We start from the raw sequence: 13,088 nt of genomic DNA on the forward strand, positions 1-13,088 counted from the left end.
CAATCATGTAGTAACCAGAGTGACAGCTTCGCACACTTTGCACACTCTTGGCATTCTCTCAACCAGCTTCATGAGGTAGTCACCTGGAATGCATTTCAATTAACAGGTCTGCCTTGTTGAAAGGTCATTTGTGGAATTTCTTTACTTCTTAATGCATTTGAGCCAATCAGTTGTGTTGTGACAAGGTAAGGGTGGTATACAGAATATATCCTTATTTGGTAAAAGACCAAGTCCATATTATGACAAGAACAGCTCAAATAAGCCAAGAGAAATGACAGTCCATCATTACTTTAAGACATGAAGGTCTGTACATCCGGAAGTTTCTTCAAGTGCAGTCGCAAAAACCATCAAGCGCTATGATGAAACTGGCTCTCATGAGGAACGCTACAGGAAAGGAAGACCCAGAGTTACCTCTGCTGCAGAGGATAAGTTCATTAGAGTTAACTGCAGCCCAAATAAATGCTTCACAGAGTTCATGTAACAGACACATCTCAACATCAGCTGTTCAGAGGAAACTGCGTGAATCAGGAATCCATGGTCAAATTGCTGCAAAGAAATCACTACTAACGGACACCGATCAGAAGAAAATACTTGCTTGGGCCAAGAAACGTTGGAAGCAATGGACATTAGATCAGTTAAAATTTGAGATTTTTGTTTCCAACCGCTGTGTCTTTGTGAGATGCAGAGTAGGTGAACGGATGATCTCCGCCTGTGTAGTTCCCACCGTGAAGCATGGAGGAGGAGGTGCTTTGCTGGTGACACTGTCAGTGATTTATTTAGAAATTCAAGGCACACTTAACCAACATGGCTACCACAGCATTCTGCAGCGATAAGCAATCCCATCTGGTTTGAGCTTAGTGCAAAAATCATTTGTTTTTCAACAGGACAATGACCCAACACACCTCCAGGCTATGTAAGGGCTATTTGACCAAGAAGGAGAGTGATGGGGTGCTGCATCAGATGACCTGGCCTCCACATTCACCCAACCTCAACCCAATTGTGATGGTTTGGGATGAGTTGGACCGCAGAGTGAAGGAAAAGCAGCCAACAAGTGGTCAGCATACAGTATTTGGGAATTCCTTCAAGACTGTTGGAAAAGCAATCCAGGTGAAGCTGGTTGAGAGAATGCCAAGAGTGTGCAAAGCTGTCATCAAGGCAAAGGGTGGCTACTTTGAAGAATCTAAAATATATAAGTCACTGACAGTGTCACCAGCAAAGCAACCCCACACCATCACACCTCCTCCTCCATGATTCACGGTGGGATTCACACATGCGGAGATCATCCGTTCACCTACTCTGCATCTAACAAAGACACGATGGTTGGAACCAAAAATGTCAAATTTGGACTCAGACTAAAGGACAGATTTACACAAGTCTACTGTCCATTGCTCGTGTTTCTTGGACCAAGAAAGTCTCTTATTATTATTGGTGTCCTTTAGTAGTGGTTTCTTTGCAGCAATTAGACCACGAAGGCCTGATTTACAGTCTCCTCTGAACAGTTGATGTTGACATATGCCTGTTGCTGGAGCTTTATTTGTGCTGCAATCGGAGGTGCAATTAACTCTAATGAACTTTGAAGAATCTCAAATATCTCAAATAGAAAATATATTTTGTTTAACACTTTTTTGGTTACTACATAATTCCATATGTGTTATTTCATAGTTTTAATGTCTTCACCTTTTTTCTACAATGTAGAAAATAGTTTTAAAATGTAAAGAAAAACCTCTTGAATGAATTCGTGTGTCCAAACTTTAGCCTGGTTCTGTACATTAACCGAAGCATGGCACTTTAGATAGTGTCTTGAAAAGAACTTTCTGGCTAAATGTGCCAGCCAATGCAATTCTAATGTGTTGACCTCAGCTTTCCAGCTTTTCATATGACTTCTTTGACTGTGACAGCTGCTTTTCAACCCATTATATATTTAAGCAATCTATGATTTTTCTTTCAAACCATCTGGCAATATTTTTTTATCTGGGCATTGAATACTTTGGATGTTTGATTTTTCCACAGGTTAGTATTTTTCATCATGAATATTGTTCTACAGGCAGCTTTGCAGAGTGGTCACTAGCTGGCACAGCCACAAAGTCATAATTAAAAATAAAAAAAACTTAACCACACTGCTAATTCCTAACCCTAACCTCAAATTAAGACAAAAAGTAAACAACCCACTGGGCACACACTGGTTGAAACAACGTTGTTTCCACATCATTTCACTGAAATTACGTTTAACCATTTTTTAAATCCATTATTTTACCAGGTAAATTGACTGAGAACACGTTCTCATTTGCAGCAACGACCTTGGGAATAGTTACAGGGGAGAGGAGGGGGATGAATGAGCCAATTGTAAAGGGACAGATTGGGAATTTAGCCAGGACACCGGGGTTAACACCCCTACTCTTACAATATGTGCCATGGGATCTTTAATGACCCCAGAGAGTCAGGACACCCGTTTAACGTCCCATCCAAAAGATGGCACCCTACACAGGGCAATGTCCCCAATTCACTGCCCTGGGGCATTGGGATATTTTTTAGACCAGAGGAAAGAGTGCATCCTACTGGCCCGCCAACACCACTTCCAGCATCATCTGGTCTCCCATGCAGGAACTGACCAGGACCAACCCTACTTAGCTTCAGAAGCAAGTCAGCAGTGGTATGCAGGGTGGTATGCTGGGTAGTATACAGTGTGGTATGCAGGGTGGTATGCTGCTGGCAATTTGGAATGGACGTTGAATTGACAACTGTGCCCAGTGGGAAGATTCATGCCAATAAACATCAACCTGAGTTTTTTTCAAATGTTGCAAAAGCACCAACTAGAAATCTAAACATATGATTAATTGTTCAATAATGCTCAACATTTTGTGGGAGAAGTGACATTTTCAAAATTCCCTATTTTCATGTAGTCTCACTGGTAATATTAAAAGGCAATGCTTGTTTAAAATGGAGTCATGTGAGCCTTGAAAAGGTGCATCTATTTCTTAATAAACACCATCTGGCTGAACAAGCATGAGCTTTACCCCTACTGTTCACGGCGTCTGTTGAAAGTGTGTCGCTGCCAAATGTTTCCCCTTAAAACAATTGTGTTACACTTATTCTGGTACACTTGGACATGGGGGGGGGGGGACCCTTTTCTGCAACCTTGTTTTCTGTCATTAATACATACATGGCTGAACATGTGAGGATGACGGTGGTTCGTTGGCCCCATACTGGCAGATTTTTGGCTTTTTGCTCTCAGTAAAATGAGGCGTAGTATGCACAGGAAGTAGTATGCACAGGAAGTAGTATGCACAGGAAGTAATACTTCTTTAACTGTTGAGGGTGCAACACAGTACGTGTGTTTGTGGCCATGTTCAGTGAGAGGAGGGCCTCTTAGCTCATATTCCATATTCACACGCACTCATTCGGGGCGATGGCCATCATACAAAGTGGTGAAATAGTCGTTTTTGTGGAATGTTTTGTTGGTGTTCTTGTCTTTCCAACTGTCCCGACTGGGCAAACTCCATTTCCAGTGGACGCTCCAAACAGCTGCCCACACGTCCATCTGTAGAAAGAATGATCCTCCAATCACAGCCAAGTCATTATGGTTCTAGATGACACACCTGTGTGTCACAACTGCCATATGGGCTTTCACTCACTCCTCCCATAAGGCTATTGGGGTCAGTCTCAGTGACAGACACATATGAAGCCAAACATCCTGAGGGGCTCTGGGCAGGCTTCCATTGATGCCTTTCAACGGTCAAAATTTCGAACTGTCAAACTTCAAACTGTCGTTGTATGGGGTGATTGAATGATATTGATTTATTTATACCGTCTCCTATCTGTTGTGTTGTTCCCAGGTGGCGATGAGGAGCAGGACTTTGACATTGAGAGGAACACAGGCAGCATCGTGATCGCCAGGCCTCTGGATGCAGTGAAGAAGTCCAACTATAATCTGACTGTACAGGTTACAGACGGGCATCAGGTCGCAACCACACAGGTGATACACACATGAAATACATAGTAAATTAGTAGGTATTATGGTAAAACTTTAGATTAAGTTGCTCTGTCTGTCTGTCTGTCTGTCTGTCTGTCTCCTAGGCATATATCCAGGTGCTGGACATGAACGAGCATCGACCCAAGTTCATGACGTCCATCTACGAAGTCAGAGTACCGGAAGACACCTCTCCACGGAAGGACATCCTCCACATCTCTGCTCAGGACCGAGACAGCAACAGCAAACTCATCTACTCGCTCCACAGCAGCGTCCATCCAGACAGCCTGAAGAGCTTCCATCTGGACCCTAAGAGTGGTGTTCTGGTCATGACTGAGCAGCTGGACCGTGAGAAGCTTTCTGTGCACACCCTCATTGTGATGGTAATGTTGTTGATGTTTTTTCGTCATGTCTCCTTTTCATCTCCCTTACCATTTGAAAACATGGAGGATCTAAAGTACAGCGTATCTCTCATAACAGTTCTACAAAGTAATCTCTGTCAGATTACAGCAATCATTTTTTTCTGCTTATCTAGGAGTTTGAATTTGGATGAAGTTAAGGTCCCCCACTGTCCCGCTCTCACCATCTCATTTTACTCCGTAGGTTCGAGATCAGGAGATCCCAGTGAAAAGAAACTTTGTGAAGGCAGTGGTTTATGTGGAGGACTGCAACGACCACTCTCCTGCCTTCCTGGCGGCCGGCTATGAGGGCACTATCACCGATCTGGCTGCGGCTGGGACAGAGGTGCTGCGTGTCAAGGCTGTGGATAAGGACATGGGGAGCAACGCTCAGATTATTTACTCCCTGCACTCAGGTACAACACAGATCAGAGATTATGGGGGGTAGATTATGATGGATTTCAATTGTGAATGTTCTTCAAGCATGATAATCTGTTTTTAGCATTCCTTAAGAGTATAGAAGTATATTCTATTATAAAATCATTATTTGAGATAGATTTGTACTTTACCCTCACATATAGGCAAATGTGTTGACAATTTAAAACATTATATACACCAAAAATATGTTTGTAAAATAATTTGTTCATTTGTATTTGGTCATTCTTCATCTTTCCAGGGAATGTGGACAACACCTTTGACATTGATGGCGAGCTGGGGAGTATCACTATCGCCAAACCTCTGGACAGCCTACCCCAGGAGCAGTTTCATCTGACAGTGAAGGCCACAGACCAGGGTTTTCCCCAGCACAGCGATCTCTGTTCTGTCTCCATCACCATCCTGCTCTCAGACAGAACCCCTCCCAGGTTAATATGTATATAAAATAGTATTATGTAGTTTGATCATTCTTAAATGTTTTAATTTGTAAATTGTATCAAATAATTCAACGTCAGCTACTACTGATATTGTGTACTGCTTTCCTAATTGCTAATTAAAAACATTCTCTCTTCTCTCTCCCAGGTTCCCCTCTGATGAGTTCTTCTCAGAAGTCAGTGAAGCCAGTCCTCTGGGAACTCCCGTGATCACTGTCTCAGCAGCCAGCCCATCCGCAGTCCACTACAGCATCAAAGATGGAGACCCTAACGGAACCTTCCACATCAATGCAGAGTCCGGAGTTCTCTCTGTCCAAGCAAGCCTCAACTTCGAGAGGTGTTTCTCTTACAGACTCAAAGTGCGTGCTAGCACCTCGGCAGGAGCCTCGTCAGATACGGTTGTTTACGTCTATGTGATAGATGAGAATGATAACCCTCCGGTGTTCCTCCAGGAGAAATTCCATGGCCAGATTAGTGAGTCTGCTCACATAAACAGCATGGTGATGGGGGAAAGCAACACACCTCTGGTGATACGAGCCTCTGATGCTGACAGGGACTCTAACTCTCTCCTAGTCTTCCAAATCCTGGAGCCGGAAGCGATGAAAGTCTTCAAGATAGATCCCAGCATGGGTACACTCTCTGTGATATCTGAGGTGGACTTTGAAGAAACACCTGAGTTTCACTTCAGCATTCAGGTACGGGATTCAGGGGAACCGTCGCTGTGCGCAGCAGAGCCAGCCAGAGTCACAATCCGTGTCCTGGATATCAATGACTGTTCCCCCAAATTCTCTAGGCCGGTGTACGAGTCGTCCATCATCTTCCCTCCCGTCAGAGAGATGGAGGTTGTACGGGTCATGGCACAAGATGCAGATTCAGCTGTCTCGTACAGCATCACAGAGGGCAACCTTCAAGATACTTTTCTCATTCATCCTTCCACTGGTGCTATCTCTGTAAACAATGTTTCAGAGTTTAAATCATTTTACCAGCTGCTGGTCAAAGCCTCTGACGGCCTGTACAAAGACCTTGCCACAGTTAAGATAAACGTCACCAACATAACAGCAGGCGGCCATCTTAAATTTGAGCAGGGATTGTATGCAGCCACCATTGAGGAGAACTCGATGACGGTCAAAATGTTAGCTGTGTTGAGAGCTTCAGGTAGTTACTTGAATGAGCCTCTGATTTACTCGGTATTGAACCCAATGGGACGGTTTGCTATAGTCCCAACATCAGGGGTGCTTGAGACCACCGGCGTCCCCTTCGACAGAGAGGAGCAGGATGTCTATGACATAGTGGTGGAGGTGAGAGACATGAGGAGTCCCCCTCGTTGGGCAATAACCCACATCAGCGTTTACATATCTGACATCAATGACAATCCACCAAGGTTCTTGAACCTGCCTCACTCCATGATGATCTCTGAAGACACAGACCTAGGAGATGTAATCTTTCAAGTGATGGCGTCCGACAGGGATCTTGGAGAAAATGGCTCTGTTATATACTTGTTGGAGGAGGATTTTGATCTCTTTAGGATAGACCCTTATGTTGGTGACGTGTCCCTTCAGCGGCCTATAGACTTTGAAGCTACTAATAAATATACCTTGACTGTCCTGGCCACAGATGAGGGCTCGCCCAGTTGGACCACTTCAGCAGAGCTGAGTATCACGGTGAGAAATCGCACCAACCCCATTTTTCAGACTTTGCTCTATCCTCTAAAAGTCCCTGAAAACATATCTCCCTTCACCACCATCTTGCATGTACAAGCAAGAAACCCTGAGGGATACCGGCTTATTTACAATCTGGAAGAGAAGAATGCCTCAAAAAACTTTCACATAGATTTTAAAACAGGAGTGTTGAGTGTCACTGATTTGTTGGACTATGAGAGCCAGACAATGCATCTATTGACAGTACGAGCCACTGACTCTGTAACAGGCTCCTTTTCAGAGGCCGCTGTCGAACTAGAGGTTGAAGATGTTAACGATAACGCTCCGGTCTTCTCCAAGCTGACGGACACAGTGGATATACCTGAAGGATTACCCATAGGCACGTCTGTATTACAGATATCAGCCACAGATAGAGACTCTGGCAGAAATAGAGACTTAACCTTCCATATTTTGGGGATGTGGGAAAATGAAACGGACTTCTTTAAAATAGACCCCCAGAGTGGTCTAATTGTTACGACACAGGTGTTGGACTATGAGAAGACAAAACACTTCCAGTTAAAGATCACAGCCATAGATAATGGCACGAACCCGTTGAGCAGCGATGCCTATGTCATTGTTAACGTAACCGATGTCAACGATAACCCTCCAAACTTCTCCAAGACCCACTATCAGGCAACACTGGATGAATTGGCCAAATGTGGCCACATCGTCATAAGAATTCAAGCTTCGGACCCCGACACCAGAGACTTGAACATTCTACAGTATAAGATCCTCTCAGGTAATGAGGGAAGATACTTCGCCATCAACGAATCCTCCGGGATTATCTCCTTTTCTAACGTCTGCAAGAGAAATGTGGACCCATTCTACAACCTCACCGTGGCTGTGTCAGATGGAGTTTTCCAGAACACAGCCCCTGTGAACATTGATATGATGAACACTAATAAACACAGTCCCTATTTCAACAAAAACATTTACGAGGCGGAACTAGCTGAGAACGCTGAGGCTGGAACACGTGTGATTCGCCTGGCCGCCATAGATCCTGACGATGGACCTTACGGCAGCGTGGACTACACCATCATCAACAAACTGGCAGATGACAAATTCTCCATAGACAAGAATGGACAGATCGTAACATCTCAACCTTTAGATCGAGAGAACCCATCTCAAAGAGTGATCGCCATCAAGGTGATGGCTAAAGATGGAGGAGGGAAAGTAGCGTTCTGCACTGTGAAGATTATCCTGACAGATGAAAATGATAATGCCCCTCAGTTCAAAGCATCAGAGTATCAGGTCTCAATCCAGTCTACTGTAAACAAAGGTTCTCCCGTGATTCAGATAATGGCATACGATGCAGACGACGGTAAAAATGCTGACGTCACCTACACCGTGGAGGAAGCAGAGGAAGTGACCCAGGACATCATCGAGATCAACCCCTTCACTGGCATAGTCAGCGTCAAAGAGAGCCTGATAGGTCAAGAGAACAAGATATTAAACTTCAAAGTCAAGGCTCGGGACGGCGGATTACCATTCTACAACTCCACGGTTCCGGTGCAGGTGAAAGTAGTACCACCTGAGGTCTCTCTTCCGAAGTTCTCCGAGCCACTGTACACCTTCTCCGCAGCCGAGGACATCTCCATTGGAACAGAGATCGGGACGATCAAGGCCGACTCCGACATGCCAGTCATCTACAGCCTGGTCAATGGCAACACAGTGGAGAGTAACAGAGACAGAGTGTTTGCTCTGGATAAAGAGAGCGGTACTCTACTTGTCCAGAAGAGCATTGACCACGAGAAGACCAAGTGGTATCAGATAGATGTTATTGCTCAAGGCAACCACAACGGGACCGACGTAGCCTCGCTGGTGTCGGTCAGCATCCAGGTCCAGGATGTGAATGACAATGTGCCGGTGTTCGAGGCCAACCCTTACAAGGCCTTCCTGGCTGAGAACATGCCACCAGGAACCACCGTCATCCAGGTATGTTCTTTCAGATCTTTTTTTCACTGATATAATATTTTTGTACTTGAATGTTGTATGCAATTCTTTATGATTTCTGTGTTCAAGATGTGCAAATCAAATTCCCTTTTTGGGGCAGTTTAGTTTTATATCATTTATCCATTCATCCATCCAGGTGACTGCCAACGACCCTGACCAAGACACCAATGGACAGGTGACCTACACCTTGGAAGCCAAACCCGATGACGTCGCTGATGTCTTCTCCATCGACAGGGAGAGCGGTTGGATAACTACTCTGAGAGAAACGGACTGTGAGATGACTCAGCACTACAGCTTCACAGTGGTGGCTACTGACCACGGGGGGGAGGTGAAGCTCTCGTCCTCAGTTCTAGTGGAGGTGACGGTGACTGACGAGAACGACAACCCTGCTCGGTTCACGGAGGACGTGTACCATGGGTCTGTCATGGAGAACACTAGGCCTGGGGAGGTCATCATGAGCCTAACGACTGTTGATATGGATGTGACTAAAGAAAACAGGCAGATCACGTGTTACATCACAGGTGAGTCTTGTTGATTGATTCATTTGATTGATTGAATGATTGATCACATACACTTTTTTTGAAGTAGTTGATTAGTCGTTTTCTCAGGCCTATCAGCAATATGAACAATATTTAAATAAGAAAAAAAAGATGGGCACAGTACTTCTCCAGAGCTATATATCTACTATAATGGCTTATTTTACAGTGCAATATATATTTATACTGTAGTAATGGCTTCTTATAACAGAGCAATATATAGATACTAAAGTCATGGGTTATTATAACAGAGCAATATATCTACTTTAATGGCTTATTAAATCAAATTTCAAATCAAATTTATTTATATAGCCCTTCGTACATCAGCTGATATCTCAAAGTGCTGTACAGAAACCCAGCCTAAAACCCCAAACAGCAAGCAATGCAGGTGTAGAAGCACGGTGGCTAGGAAAAACTCCCTAGAAAGGCCAATACCTAGGAAGAAACCTAGAGAGGAACCAGGCTATGTGGGGTGGCCAGTCCTCTTCTGGCTGTGCCGGGTGGAGATTATAACAGAACATGGTCAAGATGTTCAATGTTCATAAATGACCAGCATGGTCGAATAATAATAAGGCAGAACAGTTGAAACTAGAGCAGCAGCACAGTCAGGTGGAAGTTGAAACTGGAGCAGCAGCATGGCCAGGTAGACTGGGGACAGCAAGGAGTCATCATGTCAGGTAGTCCTGGGGCATGGTCCTAGGGCTCAGGTCAGTTGAAACTGGAACAGCAGCATGGCCAGGTGGACTGGGGACAGCAAGGAGTCATCATGTCAGGTAGTCCTGGGGCATGGTCCTAGGGCTCAGGTCCTCCGAGAGAGAGAAAGAAAGAGAGAAGGAGAGAATTAGAGAACGCACACTTAGATTCACACAGGACACCGAATAGGACAGGAGAAGTACTCCAGATATAACAAACTGACCCCAGCCCCCCGACACATAAACTACTGCAGCATAAATACTGGAGGCTGAGACAGGAGGGGTCAGGAGACACTGTGGCCCCATCCGAGGACACCCCCGGACAGGGCCAAACAGGAAGGATATAACCCCACCCACTTTGCCAAAGCACAGCCCCCACACCACTAGAGGGATATCTTCAACCACCAACTTACCATCCTGAGACAAGGCTGAGTATAGCCCACAAAGATCTCCGCCACGGCACAACCCAAGGGGGGGGGGGCGCCAACCCAGACAGGATGACCACAACAGTGAATCAACCCACTCAGGTGACGCACCCCCTCCAGGGACGGCATGAGAGAGCCCCAGCAAGCCAGTGACTCAGCCCCTGTAATAGGGTTAGAGGCAGAGAATCCCAGTGGAAAGAGGGGAACCGGCCAGGCAGAGACAGCAAGGGCGGTTCGTTGCTCCAGAGCCTTTCCGTTCACCTTCCCACCCCTGGGCCAGACTACACTCAATCATATGACCCACTGAAGAGATGAGTCTTCAGTAAAGACTTAAAGGTTGAGACCGAGTTTGCGTCTCTGACATGGGTAGGCAGACCGTTCCATAAAAATGGAGCTCTATAGGAGAAAGCCCTGCCTCCAGCTGTTTGCTTAGAAATTCTAGGGACAATTAGGAGGCCTGCGTCTTGTGACCGTAGCGTACGTATAGGTATGTACGGCAGGACCAAATCAGAGAGATAGGTAGGAGCAAGCCCATGTAATGCTTTGTAGGTTAGCAGTAAAACCTTGAAATCAGCCCTTGCTTTGACAGGAAGCCAGTGTAGAGAGGCTAGCACTGGAGTAATATGATCAAATTTTTTGGTTCTAGTCAGGATTCTAGCAGCCGTATTTAGCACTAACTGAAGTTTATTTAGTGCTTTATCCGGGTAGCCGGAAAATAGAGCATTGCAGTAGTCTAACCTAGAAGTGACAAAAGCATGGATTAATTTTTCTGCATCATTTTTGGACAGAAAGTTTCTGATTTTTGCAATGTTACGTAGATGGAAAAAAGCTGTCCTCGAAATGGTCTTGATATGTTCTTCAAAAGAGAGATCAGGGTCCAGAGTAACGCCGAGGTCCTTCACAGTTTTATTTGAGACGACTGTACAACCATTAAGATTAATTGTCAGATTCAACAGAAGATCTCTTTGTTTCTTGGGACCTAGAACAAGCATCTCTGTTTTGTCCGAGTTTAATAGTAGAAAGTTTGCAGCCATCCACTTCCTTATGTCTTTAACACATGCTTCTAGCGAGGGCAATTTTGGGGCTTCACCATGTTTCATTGAAATGTACAGCTGTGTGTCATCCGCATAGCAGTGAAAGTTTACATTATGTTTTCGAATAACATCCCCAAGAGGTAAAATATATAGTGAAAACAATAGTGGTCCTAAAACGGAACCTTGAGGAACACCGAAATTTACAGTTGATTTGTCAGAGGACAAACCATTCACAGAGACAAACTGATATCTTTCCGACAGATAAGATCTAAACCAGGCCAGAACATGTCCGTGTAGACCAATTTGGGTTTCCAATCTCTCCAAAAGAATGTGGTGATCGATGGTATCAAAAGCAGCACTAAGGTCTAGGAGCACGAGGACAGATGCAGAGCCTCGGTCCGATGCCATTAAAATGTCATTTACCACCTTCACAAGTGCCGTCTCAGTGCTATGATGGGGTCTAAAACCAGACTGAAGCATTTCGTATACATTGTTTGTCTTCAGGAAGGCAGTGAGTTGCTGCGCAACAGCCTTCTCTAAAATTTTTGAGAGGAATGGAAGATTCGATATAGGCCGATAGTTTTTTATATTTTCTGGGTCAAGGTTTGGCTTTTTCAAGAGAGGCTTTATTACTGCCACTTTTAGTGAGTTTGGTACACATCCAGTGGATAGAGAGCCGTTTATTATGTTCAACATAGGAGGGCCAAGCACAGGAAGCAGCTCTTTCAGTAGTTTAGTTGGAATAGGGTCCAGTATGCAGCTTGAAGGTTTAGAGGCCATGATTATTTTCATCATTGTGTCAAGAGATATAGTACTAAAACACTTGAGCGTCTCTCTTGATCCTAGGTCCTGGCAGAGTTGTGCAGACTCAGGACAACTGAGGTTTGGAGGAATACGCAGGTTTAAAGAGGAGTCCGTAATTTGCTTTCTAATAATCATAATCTTTTCCTCAAAGAAGTTCATGAATTTATCACTGCTAAAGTGAAAGTCATCCTCTCTTGGGGAATGCTGCTTTTTAGTTAGCTTTGCGACAGTATTAAAAAGGAATTTCGGATTGTTCTTATTTTCCTCAATGAAGTTAGAAAAATAGGATGATCGAGCAGCAGTAAGGGCTCTACGGTACTGCACGGTACCGTCCTTCCAAGCTAGTCGGAAGACTTCCAGTTTGGTGTGGCGCCATTTCCGTTCCAATTTTCTGGAAGCTTGCTTCAGAGCTCGGGTATTTTCTGTGTACCAGGGAGCTAGTTTCTTATGAGACATTTTTTTTGTTTTTAGGGGTGCAACTGCATCTAGGGTATTGCGCAAGGTTAGATTGAGATCCTCAGTTAGGTGGTTAACTGATTTTTGTCCTCTGGCGTCCTTGGGTAGGCAGAGGGAGTCTGGAAGGGCATCAAGGAATCTTTGTGTTGTCTGTGAATTTATAGCACGACTTTTGATGTTCCTTGGTTGGGGTCTAAGCAGATTATTTGTTGCAATTGCAAACGTAATAAAATGGTGGTCCGATAGTCCAGGATTAT

At 44.7% G+C, this 13,088-nt stretch overlaps 1 protein-coding gene across 1 annotated transcript in view; it reads left to right on the top strand.

Moving 5' to 3' along the window:
- Positions 1–13,088, top strand: part of LOC109910216 (protocadherin Fat 2) — an 82,929-nt gene that overhangs the window by 28,525 nt on the left and 41,316 nt on the right. Inside the window, exons 8-13 of the mRNA XM_031797795.1 lie at positions 3,834–3,973; positions 4,075–4,350; positions 4,571–4,781; positions 5,042–5,228; positions 5,383–8,866; positions 9,021–9,405. Coding sequence (XP_031653655.1) covers positions 3,834–3,973; positions 4,075–4,350; positions 4,571–4,781; positions 5,042–5,228; positions 5,383–8,866; positions 9,021–9,405 — 4,683 coding nt within the window. The remainder of the gene's footprint in view (positions 1–3,833; positions 3,974–4,074; positions 4,351–4,570; positions 4,782–5,041; positions 5,229–5,382; positions 8,867–9,020; positions 9,406–13,088) is intronic.

The sequence above is a fragment of the Oncorhynchus kisutch genome, linkage group LG19 (assembly GCF_002021735.2).
Source record: "Oncorhynchus kisutch isolate 150728-3 linkage group LG19, Okis_V2, whole genome shotgun sequence".
NCBI classification, from domain to species: Eukaryota; Metazoa; Chordata; class Actinopteri; order Salmoniformes; family Salmonidae; genus Oncorhynchus; species Oncorhynchus kisutch.